The sequence below is a fragment of the Centroberyx affinis genome, unplaced genomic scaffold (assembly GCF_046629955.1).
Source record: "Centroberyx affinis isolate AG114_WGS23_722 - 3 ecotype Tasmania unplaced genomic scaffold, CSIRO-AGI_Caff_v1 ptg001383l_1, whole genome shotgun sequence".
NCBI lineage: Eukaryota > Metazoa > Chordata > Actinopteri > Beryciformes > Berycidae > Centroberyx > Centroberyx affinis.
Genome location: NW_027279866.1, coordinates 1 through 26,395, shown reverse-complemented (window position 1 = coordinate 26,395; position 26,395 = coordinate 1). Strand labels below are relative to the sequence as shown.

The following is a 26,395-nucleotide window of genomic DNA, read 5'->3' as shown; positions in this document are numbered from 1 at the left end:
AAGAAACTCATTGGCTGACCGTACCGTGATGTCACTTCCTGCATATGACTTTCCCCGGGAAGGAGATTTGGCGCGGAATGGTCTGTTGTTGTGTTGACCTGCCGCTTTCAGGAGACCGGGCTGAATCTTGACAATAAACTAACGATAAAGGAAAAGTAAAAGTCATGGCTCCGGTATCAAACTCAGATAAAGACATGGACAATTCGGACGGCGGTGAGTTGCTGTTGCACCCGGCTTGCTAGCTAGCCTTCTTGCACAGGGAAAGCTAAGGACTTATTAGCTAATGCATTAGCTTACTCTGACATAGTGATAGGGAACAAGCTCTAGCCGTAGCGTAAGGCTTGTTGTGTAAGTTTTAGCTAGTAAACAGTTGGCTAAATTAGTTTACTGTAAGTTTCGAGAGAGAAGAATGGGCTGAACCTTAACTGTAGTCTGTAGCCATAGCTGTAGGTAGCTGTCAAATATCCTACCATATATCCTAACTGTCATTTTCTGTTTTGGGCTTCGTGTTTAGTGTCAGTTACGTTGAACATTCCAACTTTCTAGGTCTCGTGCACTGTACACACATGAAATAAAGCTAGTTTCCATTACAGAAATGTTAAAATGTAAAAAAAAAAAACCCATCGGAGCCGTAGCTGAAACGCTTACCATGATATAGTTAAAAACTATCTTTTAGATCCATTAATGTTGGATGAGCAGGATCTAGAGCGTAAGAAACAGCGGCTAATGTTTGCTTGAAAAAGACAGCCAAACTGTCATGTCCGCACCTGCTGCTGCGTCATCCTGTGATGTGTGACGTGCCGCCCTCTGCCTCTCCTCAGGTGATGCCCCAGGTGACGCCTGTGGTCTGGCTGTGTCCCGCTCCAGACGGGAGAAGAGGGAGAAGGTGGGGAGGAAGTCTGCACTGGAGCAGCTCAAGAGAGCGAAGATGGGCGAGAAGATCAAATATGAGGTGAGAGAGTCTGTGTGAGTGTTGTGCACGCATGCATACAGAATTATGGATATCCCACAGTCTGTGTGTATTTGTATGTTTTGTAACCAACATGTGGTAATTTCATGTTTCCTTACTTAATTTGGCGCACACACACGCACACCTCGCTGAACATGACCTTACTTGTTAGGGTCCACTAGCAAATTCGGCATACTGACTCGGCCCACTGATCTGTCAAGCAGCACTTCTTTCAAAATTGATATTCAATATTCAAATTGTTATTGATTCACAATACTCACTACTGCCCGTATGGTGTATTATGTTGGAAGGAGATTGCTCTAATAACAGAAAAAGCAGTTATATGGTTTGGATCCTCCATTAAAGTTATACAAATTACAGATTTCAGTGAAGTAAGTGTTGCTGGTTGAATCATATTTGTGCCGAATTTACCAGTGGATTAATGATTTGGAAAAGGTATGAAGTCATGTTCTGAGAGATATGTTCATTTGCTGATAAGAACAACAATGGCATATTTTGCAGCAGCGTTTGATGTGATGTTCGTCAATCAATGTGTGCGCTTGTGCAAATTTTCCAGGTGAAGGAGGTGAGCAGTGTGTATGAGGAGGTGGATGAAGACCAGTATTCAAAAATGGTACAAGAGAGACAAGATGATGACTGGATTATTGACGACGGTGAGTCTCGTATAGGGTGGGAAGCCAATTTTAGTAGCTGGTAAACTGACAAACTGAAAAATAACCATTGACCTGTGAAGGTGGCTAGACAAAATGATTCGATTCTTAATTCCCAAACCTGGTTTGACATGTCAGCTCCTGTATACACTGCAGGAATGTGTGTGTGTGTGTTTTGGTGATGAGAAGTCCAAATCGGTACTCCTGCTTTGAGAAAACTGATAGTCAGGCTGAGATCTATAACTTCACAGGTCTTCTTAATTAGAGATGCTTATCTGTAGTGTTGATAGTGTTGTGACTTTCTCTTCTCTTCTCTCAGATGGAGTCGGTTATGTGGAAGATGGAAGGGAAATCTTTGACGATGATTTGGATGATGATGTAGTAGAAAAAGACAAAGGTAAACGCCACTAGTGCATTAGACAACGGCCTATGTGCGTTTGGAATTTGTACACTTGTGTTCTTAGTTGAGTGTGTGACCACTTGTTTCTCACGGGTGTTAGATTTTGTATGAGTATATTTTGTGTGTGTTTGCAGGCAAAGTGGGCGCCAAAGGAGCAGCCTCTAAGAAAAATGTGAAGAAAACTGCTGTAGCCAAGCCCAACAGCATCAAGACCCTCTTCATGAACAGCAATGTTAAGAAACCTGCTGAGGTGTGTGCTTGTTGGCATCTTTGACTTACTAGTGTGTTTGCTTGTATCACTCCACAGAAATACTCTGACGTGTCAGCATGTTATTCATGTTAGTCTGTTTCCTTCTTATCATCCTCATCACATATTTACCATGTGTTCTTGTTGACGTATTTGAAATGAGTAGGAAAGCACAAACAGGGAAGTTTTGCATGCAAGCAGAAGTCAGTATTTAGACCTATAAAAGAGGTAGATGTACACTTTGTTTTACTCTTGCTCCTGCTCCTTTTTAATTCACTTGTTGACCATGCATATGTCTCTCTTCTGTCTCTTGCAGAAAGATGTGGACCTGTCCACAGACGACCTATTAGGAGACATCTTACAGGACCTGCACTCTGAGGTTGGTCCCGTATGATCTAGAAAATGCAAGATGTCATCATGGCCAGTCAGAGTTGGGGTTACAACATGTGTTGTATAGAGGTGGGACTGAATGGAAAAACACACTAGACAGTTACGCACTTGTGCCCTGTTCATAGATTTCCATCCCCGTAAATCACCTATTTTTAGATTGTTTGTACTGAACCTCTCAACATAAATAAACTTTAATGCTAGGTAAACTATCATATTTGACTGTTGCTGTCGCTGCAGAGACAGAATGGTAGCAGCATTGAGTTAGCTGTTCCTCACAAATGACCAAATGGTTCATGCTAAACATTTACATTTAGACACTTGGAGTGGACATAAGACTGATGTGGGGATTGAACCTGGGACCTTTTTGTTATGGGATGGTCTCTCTAACCACTAGTCCTCCCTGGCTGCCCTAATCTATCCCCAATATGTTATTTCCTCAATTCTTACTGGCAGGTTGTGACACTTTTGTCTCCTCCTCTTTCTTTCTGGTCAGCCACTCCACCTGTCACTACCCATACCTGATTTGCTGTATTATGATATTTTCTTATGAAATCTTTCTCTCTGTCCTCCTAGAAACCGTCTCTTCTGACCCCTCCGCCAGTCGTCACTCTGAAGAAAAAGAAGTCCCTTGGATCTCCCATGAACCCGTTCTCCATCAAACCTCAGATGCCAAAGGTATTGCAACCTACCAGAATTACATTACTATGTTAAGAAGCCAAACTAAATAATAATAAAATAATAATTGATTACATTTATATAGCGCTTTTCTAAGTACTCAAAGCGCTTCACATATCGGGGAGGGGGGGGACTGAACTCATCCACCACTGGTAGCACCCACCCAGGTGATGCACGGCAGCCAGTTTGAGCCAGAACGTTCACCACACATCATCTATCTCAGTGGAGGGTAGAGGACTGAAAGAGCCAATTAGGTAACGAGGGATGATTAGGTGGCCATGATGGAAGGAAGGCCTGTTTTGGGGAATTTTGCCAGGGCACAGAGTCAGGACCTCGGTTTAACGTCTCATCCGAAGGACGGTGCTCACTCACAGGACAGAGTCCCTGTCTCTGCCCTGGGGCATTGGGGATATTATTCATGAGACCAGAGGGAAGAGCACCTCCTACTAGTCCTCCAACACCTCTCCCGGCACCAGGTGGTCTCCTATCCAAAGACTAACCACAGCCAGACCTCCTTAGCTTCCCAGACAAGCTAGCGATGTGATGCAGGAGCTATGGTGCTGACTAGCCAAACTGATTGTCTGCAATCATTTGAATATAAATAACCACTGTAATGACTAAAATCATTGACTCAGAACATAGGTCGGGAACTCTTTTGCAGATCTGCACACTAAATCACTGGGCAATTTGAAAAATGTGAACCAAATAATTGTAACATATGTCACTTCTGTGATAGCAGGAGTTTCCCTCAGCTGTGGGGTTAAAGGGCAAAGTGATCCGGCCGCCCCCTTCAGACCTGACCCTCCGGCCATCAGCCCGCCCTCCTCCCTCCACAGCCGCCCCTCAAGTAGAGAGGAAGAAAGTGAAAGTGGAAGAGCTGGACAAAGAGGAGGGTAAGAAAGACGGATGACCAACTCTGAAACTGCTGGCTTTGGGCAGTTATTCTCTCTCTCGCTGTCACTCTAATTTTTTCTCTCTGTTTTGTCTCTTTCTGCCCATCCATACAGAAAATACATACAGAAATATTCAAAATTCATTTGTTCCTTTCTAACACCACAAATACACACACACTTGTAGTGACTGACTCTGAATGTGTTGTTCAGTGAATGAAGCCCTGGCGTTTGATGGAGTGGACTTTGATGAGCCAATGGAGGTTGGGCTTGAGGAGGAAGAGGAGGAGAGGCCTCCAGTTAAAGATGAGGCGGAGCCTGAACCTAAAGCAGCAGCAGTGGCCACAGTTAAAATGGAGCCCAATGCAGAGCCTCAGGACCCTGTCCTCCTGTGAGTCATTCATCTGCTTATGTATTTCACACTTCTTTTTATTTCTTAGGAAATTTTGTTTTAGTAGTAGTGGGTACAGGGATGAGACTTAACTGGCATAATCTGAGAATGCTATACATAGAATTAGCAGAGGCTATGATGAATGTATTAATGCATCAAATGAATGATGTCCAGTAAAGGTAGATTCATGCCTCCCAGCATGAGTCTGCATAGCATCATGTTTGCCAGGAGGAAGGTGAACAAAACGGCTACAAAAAGTTTGTACGACATAATATACAAGTAGCAGACAGTCTTTTCCCCCAAACAAACCTCTTTTTGAAGCATGATTTCTCTGTAACATCTCCCTTTCTCTGTCCATTAAAGAGATGAAAAAAAAAATGTGTGTAGCATGAGATTGTGTGTTTTAGCACCTTCCTCCCTCTGTCCTCTCCCAGGTCCAACAGGAGAGGAAGCTCATGGGGACAAGAGGAGGACGGAGTCAGCGAGGCTCCAGCAGAGGTACAGGTCGACTCCAGCCAACTCCCATTGGTGGAGGGGCCAGACGGAGAGCAGGTTTTCCGCTTCTATTGGCTGGATGCCTTTGAGGAGCCGTACAACCAACCAGGTAAGGCATATTCCCACCTAAAGTATGAAGGATACTACCCCTATAACAGTGCAGAACACCCAAACCTATGATCCCCATTCACGGTCAGAGAACAGATGCTGAAATTTTAAAACTTTACAACTGTGGCATAGGTGTGGTGTACCTGTTTGGGAAGGTGAGGATCGAGTCCGCCAAGGCGTATGTCAGCTGCTGCGTGGCTGTCAAGAACATTGAGAGGACCATGTACTTCCTACCTCGCGAACATGTGAGTTTCCTGCTCTTTTGTCACATGACTGCCCATATCACTCTAATAGGAAAAGACACAAGTCGGTGAATGGCAAACAGGGGGAAATACGATGACAAGACGACATCCCTGTGTTTTAAGAAACAATCAAATCTATTCCCTTTTCTCCGTAAGTTTGTAGGGAAAAGTTGAATGAACATCTGAACAAATCTCCCACTGATGACTGGTGCAGTATGATTATGATCAGTATTATTGGGAAGGCTTATTTTTATGACCACGGCAGACTTTCTACTGTGAGCAGTCCCAATATGACGGTAAAAACCCTCTGTCCCTTTAGAGCTGTGTGAATTGTTTAACTACTAACAACTAGCCTAAAGCTAGACCTGCCATTGCACTGCATCCCTACCTGCCACCTCTGGGGCTTTTCAGTGATTTTTTTTCCTAATCGGTTTGTTGTTGTGTTTTTCTTTTGTTTTTTTTGTTTTGCTATTAACAGAAAGTGAACCCCAGGACTGGGGAGGTGTTGGACACACCGGTGGGGATGATGGATGTCTACCAGGAGTTCAACGAGCTCTCTGAGAAGTTCAAGATCATGAAGTTCAAGTCCAAGGTCAGTGCTAACCCCAGTGATGGATTTCATCAAGAACATGTGATTTGTATAACATGCATGTAACTTTGTGGAAAGTGGCAAACATGACATGTTTGTCTTTTGTGTCTCTCTCTGCAGAAAGTGGATAAGAACTATGCCTTTGAAATTGCTGATGTGCCTACTCAAAGCGAGTACCTGGAAGTCAGATATTCTGTGAGTAGACACACACACAGCAGCTAGAGGTGCCCAGACCCATAGTTTGTCTGTGATGAATAAACATTCATCTGTTTGTTCAATAATGTGTTGCAGGCTGAGTTCCCTGCGCTGCCCTCCGACCTTAAGGGGGCGACCTTTTCCCACGTTTTTGGAACCAACACCTCCAGTCTGGAGCACTTCCTCCTCAGCAGGAAGATCAAAGGACCCTGCTGGCTGGACATCAAGACGCCACGTAAGGAGGATGATGCTTTTGTATAGAATTTTGACTTACGTTTCAATAACTGATACCGCACTCTTTAAATTAGCAATTCTTTGAGTTAGGCATAGCAGACAGCTGTTTTTCCAAATTTAGCCTACCTGTTTTTCCAGCATTCCTGGATGAAGACTGTTTTTTCTTTATTGCAGCATTGTAGAGCTGTAGAGACTTTTATGTCACCAGCATTTATTGTTCTCTTGCGATATACATATGACTACAGCTGCTTCTAAATACTTTGGTTTTCATTGAATGGAAATTGTAAGTTGGGAGGGTGGTAAGGCTTTGAATTTGCAAAGTTTGAATATAATGAAAGTTTCTTTTTTTTAGTGCAGTTTGATTTGCATGGCAGGAATTCTGCACAGCACAAGAGTATGTTTTTTTCAGGTTGTTGTCCTGAGCATCCTTTCCTTTGAATAAAAAAATATATATACAGTATATATATATATGTTTATTGGAGCCTCTTGCATAAGGAATCAAAGCTGTCGATATTCAAGATTAATTTTGATCTGCACAAACCTCTGGAAAATGACTGACCTAACATACCTCCTCTTGCTGCTGTAGAGCTGAACAGCCAGCCAGTCAGCTGGTGTAAGGTGGAGGCTCTGGCCCTGAGGAGTGACCTGGTCACTGTGGTCAAAGACCTGTCACCTCCACCCGTCACTGTCATGTCCATCAGCCTCAAGACTGTCCAGAACCCCAAGACACACCACAACGAGGTCAGAGCGCCGGCATGCATATGCACACTCAAGCTTACTGTTAAATTTCATCTGACTTTTATAGATGCATAGATGGACAAATAGATACTTTATTTATCCCAAGGGGATAAATAAAGTATCTGGAATAAAGTATCTGGAAATAAAGATCGTCACAGTAGCAACAAACACGTGAGACACAAGAAACAACACAACAAATTATGATTAAAAAGGCTAATAAAAATTGATGGTACACTGATAGATTGATATTGCGTTATTGAGCCTTATTCTTTCATGCACTTATAATGCCTATATTTGAGTTGGGGTTTGCCCAATCAGACATTAAGTGAGCAAGTACTTGATACTAATATTTCCCTCTATCTGCAGATCGTGTCCCTGGCTGCACTGGTCCATTATCAATTCCATATGGATAAAGCTGCACCTCAGCCTCCCTACCAGACCCATTTCTGTGGTGAGTGATGAAGCTGCTAATGTTGCAGTGCCATTAGCTTATACTAGATTGAGAGACCTGAAGAGTACCTGGGTAAAAAAGAAAGAAGTTACTGGGCTTGTTAAATGAAACATCAGTAACAAGTCGTAACATCAGTAACAACTCCTTCCTTCCTGATAGCGCCAAAACAAACTGAAAACCTGTGGGAAACACTGGTATAGGAGGTTCTCTCAGTTTTAACACTGTGGTCTAATATGCAGGATCCCTATCCCTGCAAAGCCTGAAAACATATGGAAAATGAATTTAATAATTTCCAGGTCTTAAAAGTTTGGGAATTGCACAGAAAGAAAGGAAATATATTGGAAAATATTGTTAGTCCCTACACACACATAATGTTACAGACCTCAGTTTCATTTGACATATTGTTGTGTAGAATAACCTTCAGCCATAGTGCGATATGACCTAGTCAGCAGTCATTGTCCAGCCACTATGAGCACACAGCGTGTTGACCACCAACCAAAATCATCAAGTTCAGTCAAGAAATAGAGGTCTGGAAAAAGGATGAAATGACAAACATGAAGCAACCCTGACCATGATCTAATCGTCTCTTTCAGTGGTCAGTAAACCCAATGACTGCATCTTCCCCTATGACTTCAAAGAGGCTGTGAGGAAGAAGGTGAGTGGCCACATATGGACCTGTGTGTTTCAGTGCTCTCTTGGTTTATTTTCGTGGAAACAGGAAAACATTTACCTTGATATTATCAGAGAGATTAACGTTTCAGATAGGATTTCAGCAGTATCGGTGACAGGAAACTGCCAATGAAGGATGGCAACATGGCAAAGGACCATGCACAGCATATAATAAGAAACTTTATTTGTGTTACATAAAAGCAGAGTTTACGAAATGCAGTGCAAAAAGGCAATAAAGTATCATATTTTGTGAAATTATTAAATTCCATTGAAATTGGTGTAGAATACTTTGCAGCACCAGGACACCGCTGCTGAATGTATGTGACCAAACCATTGAGATGATAGTTATGCTGTTGCCTTGTATGTGCCTCTCTCTGTCAGAATGGGAAGGTGGAGATAGCTGCTACAGAGCGGACTCTGCTCGGCTTCTTCCTGGCCAAGATGCACAAGATCGACCCTGATGTGCTGGTGGTGAGTAGAGGATGTTGGGCTCAAGCTGGATATGTGTAAGAATGTGGGATTTATTGTGCTGTAGAGGGACCTGACTTCAGACAGCGTCATGAATCATGAATAACACCACAAAATGTTACGTATAAGATGCTGTGTTATGCATTGTCTTATCAGAAAGCTTGTTTTCACAGAATCAGCTTTTCACAAGTTTAGGCAAAGCTGTTGATTGTTGTTGTTTGACTTTGTCCTAGGCTCATGAATCATTTTATATACAATTTGTACACTATACTTGAAAATATCAGCTACATGAATGGAGGCAAATATATAGGTACAAAATGTATGCAGGATACAAACAATATGCTGACCTGTTCTCCCTTTTCACCTCCTGTAGGGTCACGACATCTTTGGCTTCGACCTGGAAGTGCTCCTGCAGCGGATCAATGTTTGTAAGGTTCCCCACTGGTCTAAGATTGGACGCCTCAGGAGGGCCAATATGCCCAAATTAGGGGTAAGAAGAGCAAAAATACTTAGGAGTACAAGATGACTGTTTGATTTCTTGTAAATGGTAAAACTTGTGGTTGAGATGCTTTATTTTTTGAAGTCATGTGTTACGTACATTTTAATTTACTATGCTAAAACACTATTGTGCGTGTGTTTGTGTGTGTGTCTATGGCTGGATGCTTGCAGGGCCGTGGTGCCTTTGCAGAGAAGAGCGCCACCTGTGGCCGTCTGGTGTGCGACGTGGAGATCTCAGCCAAGGAGCTGATTCGCTGTAAAAGTTACCACCTGACTGAACTGACTACACAGGTGCTGAAGACAGAGAGAGTCACTTTCCCACAGGAGAATATCAAGAATCTCTACAGGTGTGTGTCTGTGAGGTTAACGTATTAATTACAGAAGTCCTCACTAATATGGTATGATTAAATGTATACTAAATATATATGCATGCTAAAGTACTGTAGGGTGTATGATTACTGGAAAACGTCATATAATTTTTCTATGCACATAACATTAAGTGGTTTCTCAAAATCTGTTTTGGTGGAACACCTTATACATATGTGTGTTTGCACGATATATTAGCGAAAACATGACTGCTAGTAACTTCCTTCACCTGCTGTAGCTGTTGTTAAATGAGGTACTTGACAAAATGTCTTCCCATCAAACATCTTTTGTGTGTGTTTGTGTACATATGCATCAGTGTGGACCTATGTAAAGTATGTGTCTGTCCTTGTGTGTGTGTTTGTTAGTGATTCTCCTCACCTGCTGTACCTGTTGGAGCTGACATGGACAGATGCCAAGCTGATCCTCCAGATCATGTGTGAGCTCAATGTGCTGCCGCTGGCCCTGCAGATCACCAACATTTCCGGCAATGTCATGGTAATGCACATAAACATCAGCGTTTACATTCATGTAACGCATCCCCACAGCTCGGAAAAAATATTGAAAAATGCAGTTAAAAAGTGAAAGTTATTCGTAAAATATGTGGTTTGATTAGGGCTCAAAAAATACCATCACCCCTCAGACTTGGTTCAGAAATTGGGTCAGGTCGGACTTGAATTTTTTTGGGTGGAGGCAGGCTCTGGTTTATGATTCTCTCCCTTTTTATTAACTGATTATTTGCTTTATGTGTTCATTATCTGCTTCCGTCACCTGATGGCTACCTGCCTCTGGTCTGCAGTCTCGTACTCTGATGGGTGGTCGCTCTGAGAGGAATGAGTTCCTGTTGCTTCATGCCTTCCATGACAAGAACTACATCGTCCCTGACAAACCCTCCTTCAAAAAGGCTCAGCAGGAGATGGTACAGCCACACACACCTTTCCCTTTACATACTTGTTCTTGTTATTTTAGAATAATATTTTTTTTGATAGGAAAATAGTGTCTGTTACTGTACAATCGTGTAACATGTTTTCTGGTCCGTTTCTCTTCATTCCTGTGCCAGGCTGAGGGAGAGGAAGACGTGGATGCAGGAAAAGGCAAGAGGAAAAAGAAGGCGGCCTATGCTGGAGGTCTGGTGCTGGATCCTAAAGTTGGTAAGTGTGTGTTTGAGTTTAAATGCTCTCTTTACCCTCTTTTCCCTTTGTCTTTATTCTGTATATGCCTGTGTTCATATATCTGTAACCCCCTCCCTCTCTCTCTGCAGGTTTCTACGACAAGTTTGTGCTTCTGCTTGACTTCAACAGCCTGTATCCCTCAATCATCCAAGAGTTCAACATCTGCTTCACCACCGTACAGAGGGAGGTTCACGACCCGCACAAGAAGACTGAGGTGTGTGTTGTTGGTGAATATGTTTGTGTATGCACAAACACAAGCCTCTTCCTCTATGGTTGTCAGTTGTTGAGCCAGTGGTGTGACCAAACAAATAATATTTATTACAACCCTAAATGTAATCCAGTCCTTTCGGGATGATGTAATTATCTGTATGCAGTGAACTGGGGCTGTTTATAGAAGCAGAGGATCATGGGAGTTACGTGAAAGCAATATGAAGCTTCATATTCAGAGTAAAATTTTCACAATAATACAACCTGTAGTTCCTTTTATTAATTAGATTCTGCTTAATAAAGAACAGACATGATTTGTAGAAATGATCCTAGTACCAAGGTATAGAGGAGTGAAGTGTCTCTCATCCACCTCTCCAACCTGACTTTTGCTCTTAAAAACCACAAAAAGTTACAACGCAATTCCAACTCTTGTTTCCACGGTAACAGGAGGATGAATCAGAGGAGATTCCGGAGATTCCGGATGCCGACCTGGAGATGGGAATCCTGCCCAAGGAGATCAGGAAGCTGGTTGAACGCCGTAAACAGGTCAAACAGCTGATGAAACAGCAAGACATCAACCCAGACCTCTACCTGCAGGTACACACACACACATATACATGACTATAACTACACACAAATATACACACTCATACAGCTCACACTTCCTTACACATGCTTATGTACACAGACATGCACATGCAGTATATACAGTATGTGCATGCTCATAGACAGACACATACATGCACTCGTACACATCCACACACCGACAGAAAGTCGTGTGGATGTACAACTTAAGTGTTCATGTGTTCAAGTGTTCATGAAGTGTTTTGGATGTATGGAAGATTTTTAATGGAAGATTATTGTTTTCTTGCTCTTATCCTGTTTTGTGTCATTGATCACGCACCAACATGCAGTGTAACATTGGGTACGTTAATAATGCACACTGTTGATAATCTAATCTTAAACTTGTTAATGTAATGCTCCAACTTAGCCTGATTTTCTTAATCAGAGGTCCTAATCGGTGTAAGCATAACTTTGTTAACACAACTAGATTCTGCTCAATATTTAGGCCATTTGACCATGCAAACCCCATAGTTCCATCTCATTCAGGTTTTTAAAAGTGTCCAAAAGAAGAAGTTGACTCAGAAGCAGTGGCGGTGTGTTTGTTTACACAAATGACAACATGGCGACACTCACAAGTCATGTGCTGCATGAGTACATCATGTCATCTTCTGCTCTCAGCTAACACAGAATAATGCAACAAGGTGTTCAGTAGGTGCATCAGTGCTATCTGACAAACTGATTGGCCATTTTTTGTGACAACAGCTAACCTATCAAATAAGTCCACATAAACAGAGTTATTGGGGGTAAATCATGTTACTTCCATGTAAACACTTTATTGAAATCATTGCCTCAGGGTGAGTATTGTGTGCATGTAAACTTATCTACTGTGGATTGCTTGGCCTAATTGGAGTCTCTGTGTGCCTCAGTATGACATCCGTCAGAAGGCCTTGAAGCTAACTGCTAACAGCATGTACGGCTGCCTGGGATTCAGCTACAGTCGCTTCTACGCCAAACCACTGGCTGCCCTGGTCACACACAAGGGCAGAGAGGTGAGCCAAACATGCATACATACATACACATATAAACACTCACAGACACATAATACACAGACACACCTCCAGTCAAACACAAGGGACGAGAGGTGAGCCAAACTCAAACATACACACATATACACTCACACAGGCTGTCCCCATCATATATACACATATATGGACTATCCTGGTCACACACAAGTGAAGTCAGGAAGGGCTTACAAAGATGTTGTTGTACAATCCGGTGATTATGTTCATCCTCAGAATTATTTGAGAGAGAGCCAACAGAAAGGGCCCATAGATATCTTAACCACTTCCATTTTCATCCACAAGAGGGCACTGCTACATAAAGTTCCACATCCATTCTGCTCCCCCCCCCCCCCCACTTTCTCTTCCTCCCCTCTTGTGTTTTGCTCTCTCCTCTCTCACCCTTCATCTCCCTTTCTCTCTCTACATCTTCCTCTCTCTCTCCCACTGTTCTCCCCCTCCCACTCCTTGTAAATCTGTTTTTTTTTTTGGGGGTTTCTTTTGTCAAAATAAGAGACCTGTTTAATACTGTGATATTGATATCCCCATGAAACTCTTTGCCAGTAACAAAATGCCACACAGGCACACACCACACACACACACACACACACACACTCCATCTAAAGTGTGATTGTGTAATGAGGTCTTTCAACACACACGCATATGGAACAACACGGGTGTGCGCACACTCATAAAATTGGCGCAAGGAGACGTGTGTACTGCATGACATAAACGGCTATATCTGGGTAGTGTGGTATTGTAAGAGTAATTGAACACCACACACACAGACACACACACACACACACATACACACACTCCAACCATGTCAGTGGTAGTACTCATGTGTTCATTTAATGAGCTCTAACAGTACACATCCTCAGCAGAGAGGCGTTGGGCTTTGCCTCAGGGGAGCCCTTTATTAAGATCCCCTTACACACACATTGTGTTCCCTAATAGAGGGCAGGGCAACTCAGTGTGAGTGTGTATTTGTTATTTTGTCAGGCTATTTGTGCCTCAAGTCATGCTTGTTGTTCGGTTGACAGAGCTACATTGTAGAAGGTGTGCATTTGATTCGCTGGTACAGGAGGGAGTTTCTCGCCCCCCAGACTTCCAGGTTTACTGCTTGTATCCTTGTCGACAGCCAGAGGCGGATGGGTTAATTACATTTCACCTCCCTCCCTCTCTAATCCAGGGAGCATCACCAGTCTCAGCCCTAAAGTAGGCTACATTTACATTTTCTGAAATTGCGACATTGTTGTACAAGTTGTGTGCAGGTGCTCAGTCTTTAAATGTGTTCATTTGTATTATTTGGATAGATACATTAAGTCTTTATATATAGTTTCAGAGGTCTTAAAGGCATATATCACCCCAAAATGAAAATTCTGTGATTTCTCCAAACTGTGTGCAGAATAATCAAAGTGCTTTGTAACCAAGCAATTGTAAGCATTGGACTTTTGGACCCACAGTGCAATTGTTTGGCTACAAAACCCTTGGCTTACGCTGCACAATCTGTTAACTTGAATAGTTTGAGAAAAGGCTGACATCGAATTATAGGGGCTAACTCACTGTGTTTGCTGGTCCTACGAACCTCAGTGGAGTTTCAGCTGACTTGGGGTGAGTAGATAATGACTGAATCTTTATTTTGGGGTGAACTAACTTCCTTTGAAAACACACCTTTTAATATATGCTACTCTTCTAGTGAGAAATCAACTCTTGTGTCAACATATATTCCAATAGATCTCCTTTTCTTACTTTTCAAGCAGATCTTGAAATTGGTCTTTTTTTAAATGGTCTCAAATAGTCTCAAAGCTAAACCTGAAACCTGCTGATGGCTTGCTTTGCTTCCAACCTTTCCTCAACCTTCTTCAGTTACCCAGTGTGCTGAAGTGACAGTTAAAAACAGGATTGTGTTTTATAGATTATATCATGAGGGCATTTCTGCTTTACTAGACTGTATACAGTGGAGAGTGATGAGAAAGATTAGAGAGACACGCAACAAAAGGTCATCAGTCAGATTTGAACCCACAACATGGCGAGTGCATAGTATGGACCTCAGCCCGCTGAGGCAGCAGGGTGTCCCGCTTTGCGGCATCTTAGCGTTTTGTTTATTTTGTATCTATGATCCTAGACACGTCTATTTATACTGCAGGTTCTGTGTATGGGGAGACCATGGCATCAACACTGCTAGAGTGAGGCATTTGATTCCCACTTGGGCTGTCGAAAAGAAATGTACAGGGTAAACTTTGATCTAATACCCTCCAAAATCTATATTTAAATTTGCATTATCTGAAGACCTCTATTTCAAAATGCCATATATTCCAGTTGAAAAAAAATCTTTACCTGGAGATTATCACTCAGTATCTCCAAAATACTTTTTTTACCCACTTTAAATGGCATTATTTGTTTTCATTTTGTGCTATTTATTCGAATGGTGGCTATCTAATTTTCAAACGAAACTCTTCACATACCGTTGCAATTATGGTAACATAAGTAGATATATTCATCTCTACCGCTTCTCAATGATAAAGTGAAGACAAACTGTTAATATGTTGAAAGTCTGGCATGGGCTTACAGAGTACAGGGGCTTGCACTTAGCCTACACTCATGATACTGCGAAGTGCTTTGGTTACAAATGGCTACCAAATGACACATATCTACAGTATGTAGAGTTAATTGGTTTAGCTAACCACATCTTGAAAAACCTGTGATGTTGTGCTTCTGAGTCTGGCTCAAACATTTGCTGTATGTCGTCCTGTCTCTGTCCATCCTGTCACTCTCCGGTGTGTACAGTGTAACAAGGCAGTAATGTCATACAAACAATATTTAAAAATAGGATCAATGCTGTTTGGATGTCTGAATTAAGTCTACACTACCTTTTTTCTTCCTCTTCTACACCCCATGGAGTTGCCCTGAAGTTAAATGACCGTAAGCCAAATAGTTCTTGGTAGTTTCCGACCGCAGCGAGCCAAAAAGGCCAGCTGGCGTTTATAGCGGGGTTTCTTGTGTATTTGTGGGTATCGCCGTTTGCACCCCTGCCCCCATTTTAATCGTCACATTTGCACTCTACTTTCATATCATGATTTAGGAGGCTTTTTATTTTTATAATTGTAACATGTACACCGACCAGTGCTCTGTTAGCAGCGTAAATCCACTTCCCCGCCTCTCGACGCGGCCCCTTCATCTGTGTGGGTGTGTGCGCCCGCATGTGAGTTCAGATGAATGTGCATGTGTTCTGTGTATTTATTGATTGGATGAGCTCTCATCTTTCTCTCACTCTCGTTTTAAGTTGAGGCCTAACCCCCCCCTCCGGGAGAGTGGGTCAGGCCGGGGGCCACAGTGGTTTCTCAGCCCAGGGAGGGGTTAAGATGAGGGGGCTTAGGAGGGGATGACAGACCCTTGGCCATGGCTCTTCTGATCAGATTTGCCAAGTTAAGAGGGGAAAGCCCCCAGTTAGCTCCCCTCCCCACTCTGTGTGTGTGTGTGTCGACAGTATGTCTTGTGTTTGTGTATCTGCCTGTTTGCATGCATGTATTGGTGTCTATGTGTGTGTCCTGTGTCCTGTGTGTGTATGTGTGTATGTGTGTGTGTGTGTGTGTGTGTGTGTGTGTGTGTGCTTCTTGTGTGTGTTCATGCCTGACAGTGTGTGCGCAAGTGTGTGAGCTACTGGCCGAACTCTGCCCTTTGTCGGGGAACCATTTGTTGTGGCCCTGCTCTGTCCTGGTATGTGTGGGTATTAAGGGGGGATGATGGGTATTAAGAGGAAGGTGAAGGTTTAGGATTACACAGCCGAGGGTCCACCACAGATTGATGTCCCCCTCAACCCCTCAGCGTTATTTTGGGTTCTTTTGTATGTTAGCCAGAGAACAGTTGGGGGCAGAGAAGCAGATATATGAAACATTTGACTACGTACACGCGGGTAGTTATAATGGGTTGCTACATGTATTTGTCATGCCAGGAAAACTTTTTTCATCCACTGGCTTTAAAAAAGGAAGATTTTCTGCAATGGGGCTGGTAGATTAGCCAGAATTCCCATTCTGGCATAATGTTGCTAGTCGAGACAGAGGTAGGGAGAAGTGTTTGAACAGTCATGGGCACAACAAAAGCAGTTTTGCCCAGAGTGTAGTCGATCTTCCTCTGTAGTTTCTTTAAATCTATCTCAGGACACAGAATGTCCTCACCTAGCAGTGCGAGTATAATTTTCAAGCCTGGCACCTGGGGAAAGTCTAAATTTTTCAAGAGTCCAATTTTCACAGTTTGGCTCCCCAGCTTAAAAAGCTTAAAACATTTTTCTCTAGCCTTTTTTGCATGTAACGTTTCTCTGTTCTTTGGATGCATAAAGTGTATGCATGTGTGCGCCGTGTGTGTGTCCTGCTAATCGAGTGATGTTAACAACACAAGCCGGTGGAAGCTGCTGATTGTTGCGGAACGCAGATTAGTTTGACCTTTGACCCTCTTGCCAGCAATTCTGACAACCCTTAGCAGGTGTGTGTGTGTGTGTGTGTGTGTGTGTCATGTCTCAGGGTGGAGGTTGACTCCTGAAAGCCATTCTCCTGTAATTGAGTCTCTGTCCTTGTGTTTAAAAACAGCCTGACAGGAGCTTGTAGTTGACATTATTGGGTGGCATGCAGAGTGAAGGATAGAAACCAGCTTGGGTGACAGGAGAGGGTGTGGAGGTCAAAGTTTGGTTTGGGGTTAAACCTGTGTGTGTGTACTTATAATGAAACCTAAGTAAATATTATTGCTGCTTGTGTCCCTCACTCAGGTTCTGTATCACTCCTCTATTTTTAAGTTTACCTGAATCAGATGTAAGAATATGTAAGCCACCCTACTCTGTCTAGTGTGTGTGTGTATGTGTGTGTGTGTGTGTGTGTGTGTGTGTGTGTGTGTAATGGCATCTGAGTAAATATCGTTGCCCCCATTCTCTTATTCATGGTCTGTATCACTGCTGTTGTCTAAGAATCACGGGGGTCATTTTTAAATTTCCCCGAATAAGATGTAAGAATACATAAGCCACCCTACCCTGGTGTGTATGTGTGTGTGTGCGCGTGCGCGCATGCATGCATGCTCGTGTCAGGGGAAATGAGGGCCTGCATATTTCCACGGTCCTCTAGCCCTCTTAAAGAGCTGGCTTTACTCCTGATAGGAGTGGACTTAACAAATAGTCACATGGGACCAGCACTGCTATTTCGGCTACATTAGCTTGTCTGTGAGAGCCGACGGTGGACAGGACAAGGTTTCAGAATCTAAACCGCGAGTTTGGTAACACCAACTAATGAGGCCACGTGAGACTGGGCTAATGGCAGGGATTAAGATTGATAATGGATTGATCTGACTTATGACTAGTCTTTATCTGGGTCAGTAATAGGGCTGTAAATGACTGGATAATTAATAAATGGTTTTAATTGACTGGACAAGATGGCAGATGCACAAGTTCAGTTGTTTTAAAATCTTCTGTTTAGGGAACTGCATTCCTAAAGTGATTTTTAAATTTCCCTGATGTTTGACCAAAAACTAAGCTTATCTACTGAACTTGATCTTGTATTTAGGCTACTAATCTACTGTGCTACATAGCATGGATGGGAAAGGCGTCAGCAAAATGAAACATCCTGTAGCTTTGGATACTAATTTCTCCTGAATGGGGCCTGATTTGGGAGCTCATTTTAATTGACTGCAGCCAGCTTTTGGTTCCCAGCCCAGACACTGACATGCACTGCACTAGCCGGATATAAGGAATCGCTGGTGGACGGTACAAGGTGTTAGAATCCCAACTAGACCTGATTGGTGGCAGGTGGCATGATTGGTAATGTATTAAAATTAACTATGGCTCGCCTTTAGGATAGGTAGAGAGTTGTAAACACATAACATGAATCAAATTACTGAATGTAGCTGGCACATTTAAGATGGCTGCCATAGATTGTTTGATAATACAATTATAGAAATAAGCCCTGGCTCTGTGTATGAGATTAAAGCTGATGAAGCTGATTTGTCACCATGACAAAGGTAATTTAATTTGTTGAACTTTCCATTGCCAGTTATCCTAAACATCACATCTTAATGAGCCCTATGCACTGTCCACATATGAAGCAATGCTCATTTGCATGACAACATTCTAAAAATTCAACATCGACTACCTTTGCTGTGCCAGAGGCAATGCAATGATACGCCAGGATGTGCCCTTTTCATCCATTCAAGTACTGTGTTTGTAATTGATTAGACAGGGGGATTGTTGTCATTGTAGAGTTATTTTAGATGAACGCTGGCATGTGTCATCTCAGCCGGTTGTATTAAATCAGACACAGCTTTACAACAGATTGACCCTCCCTACAGCAGACATGAGAACACAGCTATGGCATCTACCAGGACAGGTGTGTGTGTGTGTGTCTGCGTGTGTGTGTGTGTGTGTGTGTGTGCATGTGACATCATTTTGGTAAAACAAAGATTCTCAAACTGTGTGTATGGAGGTGTGTGCACATGTCAGATCACACTAGTGAAAGATGGGCTATAAATCTTTTGTGCATGTGTGTGCATGCATCTGTGTGTGTGTGTGAGAGAGATCATGTTAGTGAAAGAGGGGCTCTTTTTATTTGTGTGTGTGTGCATGCTCATGCGCCTGTGTCGGGAGTATGGCCCCACCCCCCCTCACCCCCCCAGTCCTGACAGTGGTGTGTTCCTCCACAGGTGCTATTTCAGTCGGTCGACTGTCATCCCCAAAATGCTTTTCAGCTGAGCGCTTTTCAAAACAATCGTCACTGGTGCCCCAGGCTCTTTTTACAAGGGCCCTCTGCCGCACTGAGGTTTAACATGCCGCCTCTGATCCGCTGATCAGCAACGGGGTGTATGTGTATTTGTGTGTGTGTATGTGTGTAGGGGGGGTCAAAATGGGAGAATGAGGGGGGACTCGGGATGCCCTCTAAGTGAGCGAGCAACTGGCTCATTTATCCATCTGTCCATCACTCTATCTGTCTTTAGTCTTATCTGTATGGCTCTCTTCCTGTCAATCTATCATCCATCCATCACTCATTAAAGCAAGCAGGTCAATTAAGAACAAAATCCTTATTTAACATGACTGCCTGACAAAATAACTGGGGGAGGGGAGGCCGGGGATTTGGATGAAAATAAAGATTGCATGAGAGGGACATGACAACAAGACACATAAATCACTAATAGATAAGGCCAACAAATAGCAGAACAACAGCTGGGAAAAGGCGGATATCACAACAAGGCTGAACCACTCGCATGACAGGCTGCAATAATAGGCACATCTAATGGGTACATCTCATGTACAGACGCACAGGTGCACACGCAAAGACATCATCAAGACATTGTTAAAGCACACAGAGGAAAGTCAAGTCAGAGAGATTGCTGGGCAAGGAAGTGAGTGCAGAATTCACAGTGGGAAATAAGGACTGAGTATCAACAATTGTAGATGGTATTGTGCCAAAATTGGGTAACCATTGATTTTAAGCTCCAAAATGTTAAATTCTTGCAGTTGGATTGCTTGTTTTCTACTAGTTTATGGGCATTTATATGGAGGAAATCAGTTCCGTATGGTTCCGTTTAGATAAGCAAAAAGCAAGGACAAGTGTTACACCGGATGTGTGTACTTATTTAGATCGACATAGGGGCTGGTATTGAATTTGAAGTATGGCAGACCTCTTAAAGCTGCCATGGTAGGTTTTATAAATTCACATTTAGTTTGACATCGGCAAAAGTAATCCCCATGTTGGGGATGGTAAGATACTATGTCAGAATCTTAGTAATATTGATAGCACCATTGCTCAGCTATTTGCTTTCAAGGCAAATTTTGTGGCTCGAGCATCTGACCAATTGAGGCAAACTTTAGAGCAGGAGGGCTTCGCTCCGTATCATCAATCAACTGCACGCCAGTTGCCGTTGTCACGTAGGTAGGAGAGGGGGGGTGTAATTGCATTTGTCTTCCTGTTTTGCAAACTTACAGGCTTTAAGTACAGCTAAGGGGAAAACCTTTCTGATTCAGGTGTAGTTGGTAACACCTGTTTTTCTAGTTCTGTTATGGATAGTGTAACTGTATCCCAAGACACACAACTTCCATTAATTTCTAATGGGAGATTGGGAGATTACAACTTCCCTGATTTTTTTTTTTTTTGTGGTTTCAACCACATCCCTGCTGGTGCAGATTATACATTGTGTGTGGTCATGGCTCTGTCAAACATTTTTCATCACTTTATTAATGCTCTGTTGCCTAATTTACGGTGTATTTCAGTAAAGCGGGTTCATCACTCTAAACCCATTCCCAGTGAAAAGTACTTTAACAAGTTTTTGTTTTCCCTCACCTGGTGTGTACTTTTCCTCCACTCCTCTCCATTTCTTATTACCTCTTTAGAGTCTCGGTTCATTGCTCTTTCCATCAACTTCCTTCCCTCCTCTTTTTTCTTCAATATCTCTCCCTCTGTCTCTCTTCATCCTTTCTTTCCCCTCCATCCCACCCCACAGTGATCCCAGCTTTAACCTCCGAATCCCTTTGACCAATCACAGACCAGTAACGCACACTGACACCTGAACCCTGACCTCCGTGGTGGCATGAAGAGGAAGGCTGGGTGGGGTTGGAGGGGTGAAGAGTTCAGTCTTTTCTACGCACAAGTCCTCCGTCCTGATTGTTCACTCTGCAGGAGCACTTGTCAGTGAGACACTCAATTACTGTCCAGTCTAATTACACTGTATTGACAAGAGAGCAGAGGAGGGGGAAGAGAAGAAAATACAATGATATTTTACAGTGAGAGGAAAATAGGGGAAACTAAGAAGTTGCACTGGCCAGAGAAATGAAAAGAGAGAAAGTGAAATAGATTGTGTAGATTTGAAGAGTAGTGTTGAGTTGTTCACAGTAGTAGAGATGAGGGGCAAGGGCAAAGTGAGACAAAGAGAGGAGATGAAGACAAATTGAGGTGGTCGATGTCCAACAATTAAAGCTTACGGCTCATCAGTGTGGACTGGAATTTTCAGTTAATCCAAAATAACTTTTAGGGTCTTAGTTAGGACTCTCTAATCAAACTCTTTGGCAATGGAGGTTGTTAAATGTTCAGAACACCAAAGTATAGTGAAACTGGCCAAAGCTTATTCATGACATATGACGATTGTTGTTCTCGACAAGGTAGATGGGCGTGTGGCCAAACAATTTACTCTAATTGACTTGAAAAATCTCTCGGGATTTTTACGGAAGCATCTCTTCTAGGCTTGATGGATTAGGCTGTCTTCCAGATGAGAGGGAAACACCATGCACACACACTCTAAAATGCTCCGTATAGTTGCATCTGCAGTATATGTGTTTTAAGTTGCACATTTCTTCAAATTGCAAGTTTGGCCTGTCAACCAATCAAACATATTCAGCAGTATGTTTTTCCAATTTTTTATTTCTAATAGATGATGACATCCCTGTATATTTTTGTCATTGATGCATTCTGTGCTCATTAAGCCCATTTGATGCATTGGTTGGTTTGAAAGTCTGAGGTACAGGTTAATGAGGGTCTACAATCTTACCAAAAGGAACTACAGAGGATTTGAATAACATCAAGTAACACGAGTCCTTCGTCATGCTTTTTCAGTTGTTTGCATGGGTATGAGTGGTATGCACGGTGGTGAGTAGTGCAGTCGTCGGAGAGAAGACATACATACACACTCTTCTACCCCCTGGGGATGTGTGTTTGGATTGGTCCATAGTATGTGTGTTTTGGTATGTGTTTAAAGATGAGCGCTCTCTGTCACACACACACACACACACACACACACACACACACTCACGCACGCACATTCCATAGTCATGGTCAAACGACTTGTCTTTCACGGGGGTCATTCCTTAAAGCAGTCCGTCCTGCTGTAACTGACAGCATATGGAAAACCCGTCTAAATAAGTCCACACATCAATTACATCAACACATTCTCACCTCGCTCTCCTCCCTCTCTCACCTCGCTATGCTCTCTCTCTCTCTCACTCTCCATCTTTCCCTTCATCACTTCTCTTTTTCCTTCCTTTCATTCTCCACTCACTTCTGCATCCGCTTCTCTCTCTCCTCTCCCCCTGGCTTGCTCTTATTCTTTTATCTTTGTGAAAAGTGTTACAGGCCCACAGCTTATAGTACAGACTAGATTTGAATGCTTACTTTATCAGGCAAGTAGACAGAGAATTACCGTCATATTTACAGCAGTGGCCCAGGAGAGAGAGGGTTACACACAAACACTGACACCTAGGGCATGCTGAGTACACAGTCGTGAGCCTAGTGTGACCTAGACTTTAGACTGTTGACCACTGAGCAGCTCCACTGCTCAGCAGGGGAGAGCAAATCCTGTTCACTTTCATATCCTGAGATTCAAATTTGCGACCTTTGGGTCAGTAGCCTGCTTCTCTTGACTTGAGGTACAGTGGAAGGACCGCAGCTTAAAGGTCCCATATCGTGTAAAACGTTTTCCTTTGCCTCTTTGATTACAAAGGAGTAAACATTGTGAAAGTACCAAAATGCACAGTCGCCAACTAAATCCACACAATCCATATTAGAAAACAGAGCCTCAAAATGAGCCATTTGGACTCTGTAACTTTGTGGCGTCACAAAGCTTCGCTCATTATCATTTTTGTAAGAAATAATAGGTTAACAATGTGTTTGGTTTTTTTTCAAAGCGGTTGAGCAGTTGTCATTGTGTATTTACTGGAGAGTTTTCCCTACCTGTTGCTGCCAGGCTGCGGTGTCTCACGTTTCACTCTTGAAACAGATAGCCAATCAGAACAGAGGGGTCATTAATATTAATGAGCCTTAAAGACACGGCAACAGAAACAGCCTGTTCTTGTAAGGCTCAGAGAGATGCTGGAAAATGAATGTGTAAAAATGGATTGAGAGTGTTTTTGGTACATGACACCACACAAACAGCTTTGAATGGACCTCAAGACATCAAATAAAACACTGGAAAGTGTAGAATATGGGACCTTTAAAATGCAGACTGGAGTCCTGATCCCTGTATACTATGCCTCAATCTCTCCCCAGACTCATTTCGTCTCCCAGTTCCCCCCCCCCTTCCCGCTCTCCTAAGCTAGCAATAGACAGGGTAGTCATTTTGTCTGCATAAAAGCTTAGCAGCACAATTTAGTAATGTACTTAGACCTAGATTTGTGTGCTGTGTGTGTGTGTGCGTGTGTTTGGTGAGACCTTGACCTTGACTGCAGTCCCTAATGGAGGAGGCTGTTCTGTAATGACTCAAACTCCCCCCACCATACAGTGGTATGTAGCAGCCCATAAAGCATGCTTAAGTCCCACTCTGGTTTCAGGGAGTGGAACACCCTCCCCACCCCGCCTCAGCCCACCCCGCCCCTTCCTCACACTCTGAAATAGCCACGTCCTTGTCCCCGCAGAGCACAGTGTGAGTTGGGGTGTGTATATATGCGGTCGTGGTTGATTGAGGAGCAGATTGCTGGTGACAGGTCACACTGCGTTCCGTCCCTCCGACCCCCCCAGATTAGCGACCCTGAGCCCCTACCACCCGCTCCCAGCCCACCCCACCCTCCGCTGGGCCCCCACCTGTTAGGATCCCTCTGCTGCAGAGGTCTCACACACACACACACACACACAGTGGACAACCTGCGTTAACAGAATTCTCTTATTTGTCCGTCACTCACTCTGTGGGTGATAAAGGCCATTACGAGTCATTAAGGCGTGTGTGCTGTGTGTGTGTGTGCTGTGTGTGTGGGTTGAAAAGCTTCCTGTCGCAGCACGGTCGCTTAATTGCCCTCTTAGCCAATTATCCCCCATTTAATAGCAAGTCACCTGCTCTGTTCCCATGTCCACACAAGTACGTGCACACACACCACACACACAGAATAAATGACATGAACACTTCATATTTAATAATGATTGTTTGTTTCTGTGTGATATGTTTGTTTACTGTCCCTGTGTATGCGCTGTAATATTTTCTGTCAGTCGCGTTGTTGTCCCACCCACAGTGTCGTGTCTGCTCTCTCCCTCAGATTCTGATGCACACCAAAGACATGGTTCAGAAGGTGAGTTATTGACAAGCTCTCTGTTGTTCTACATATGGAGACCTCTGATCAGTAAATGTGACAAACCCAGTCAAGTAAAAAATAAATATTTAAATATTTCAACATATTCACTTGATGCTGATGTCTTCATTTACTTCCATAACTCCTCTTGTGCCATTTTGCTTCTTGTGTGAATCAGATGAATCTGGAGGTAATTTATGGAGACACAGACTCCATTATGATCAACACCAACAGCAGGTCTCTGGAGGAAGTGTTCAAGCTGGGCCACAAGGTGTGTTTATGAATGTGTGTGTCAATTGTGCGTTTCTGTGTTTTGTCTCCACAAAAAGAAGTTGTACATTCTCCCAGCTATTGTCCATAAAAATCTGTTCTGTATGTTTCTACTGTATGTGCTTGCTAAGATACATTTTTAAAAACTGGTGTTGACTAGGTATCAACTTTGACCAAATGTTTTAACTAACCGAGTATATATATATATATCTTATTATTATAATATATATATTTTTTTACTATACTCAGGTGAAGGCAGAAGTAAACAAGCTGTACAAACTACTTGAGATTGACATTGACGGCGTATTCAAGTCACTGTTACTGCTGAAGAAGAAGAAGTACGCTGCCCTGGTGGTGGAGCAGCATGGGGACGGACGCTACAGCACCAAGCAGGAGCTGAAAGGCCTGGACATTGTCCGCAGGGACTGGTGTGGCCTGGCCAAGGAGTGCGGCAAGTACGTCAGCGGGTTAGGCTCGTGGGTTAGGCTTGGAGCGGGAATTTTTCACTCAGGCTGCACAACTAATCAGGAAAATATCAAAGTTGCAACATTAACTATGACAGTTTCCAACTCTCAAAGAGGCTGCAGTTTTCCAGACAGCTTCTTAAACAAGGTGCTCTGATGTGTTGAAGTTTCAGCCTGCAAATCAAGTTGCGTGTCAGATTAAACCTTTTAGTTTATTCATACTGAACAATTTCTAGGCAGGATCATCTTAGTTTCACACTTTTCCACATATTTTTTAACGCCATTAAATATTGCAACCACCCCCCACCCCAACAAAAACAAAAAACGATGTATAAAAGCTGTGTCCACATTTTGCAATTCATAATGCAATGCCAACATTCAGACAAAAAAATGGTAATATGATGTTTATTTATTCATTTGATCGGCTATAATCGTAGGGAATTAATGGTAGGGAAAGTAACATTTTGCAATAATATTGAGTCACAAGTTGACGGTCGCGGAGTGTAGTCAAACAATCCCCCCCCCTCTGTTTGGAACGGGACTAATGAACCGTTCCACCCCTCTCCCACGCAAGAACCACTGAAGTGTGTCACTGCATGAATAAACAAAACTGTAAAGAAAAATGTTACTGTGGTATACCTCCTATTACCACGGTCCTAGGGTATGTATCACAGCCCTAGGCAGCACTATCATTTTGGGGAAATGTGGGTGGGGTAAGTGAACAGCAGTAGAATGACAGTCGAGGACTGTAGAATATGTGCAGAGCACTATATTGTTGAGAAAGGATGGAGATGCTAGTAAATATAAGATAAAACAAATTCACATCAGGATAAAGTGTGCCAAGGTTATATGTCTGATCCCTCTTAGTGAATCTTAGTTGAATAATTGGTCATAAGGGCCCAGTTGACCTTTTGTTTTTTTTTTAAAGATTTTTTGAATAGTAATTTCATTGTTATCGCATCCCAGACATTTAGAGGTGTA

General features: G+C 43.0%; 1 protein-coding gene across 1 annotated transcript; it reads left to right on the top strand.

The window, feature by feature from the left end:
• Positions 1-70: 70 nt before the first annotated feature.
• Positions 71-25,430, top strand: LOC139649603 (DNA polymerase alpha catalytic subunit-like; the record flags this gene model as incomplete). Its single annotated transcript, XM_071526065.1, has 29 exons — positions 71-213; positions 822-952; positions 1,527-1,623; positions 1,940-2,017; positions 2,155-2,270; positions 2,584-2,646; positions 3,231-3,332; positions 4,072-4,225; positions 4,436-4,613; positions 5,048-5,217; positions 5,349-5,461; positions 5,937-6,050; positions 6,168-6,242; positions 6,339-6,477; positions 7,063-7,217; positions 7,581-7,665; positions 8,259-8,320; positions 8,716-8,805; positions 9,176-9,292; positions 9,472-9,647; positions 10,032-10,161; positions 10,463-10,582; positions 10,724-10,814; positions 10,925-11,049; positions 11,490-11,639; positions 12,533-12,655; positions 24,648-24,680; positions 24,859-24,951; positions 25,200-25,430. Coding segments are annotated over exons 1-29 (3,360 nt in total), but the record flags the coding sequence as incomplete, so codon positions are not given.
• Positions 25,431-26,395: the final 965 nt, after the last annotated feature.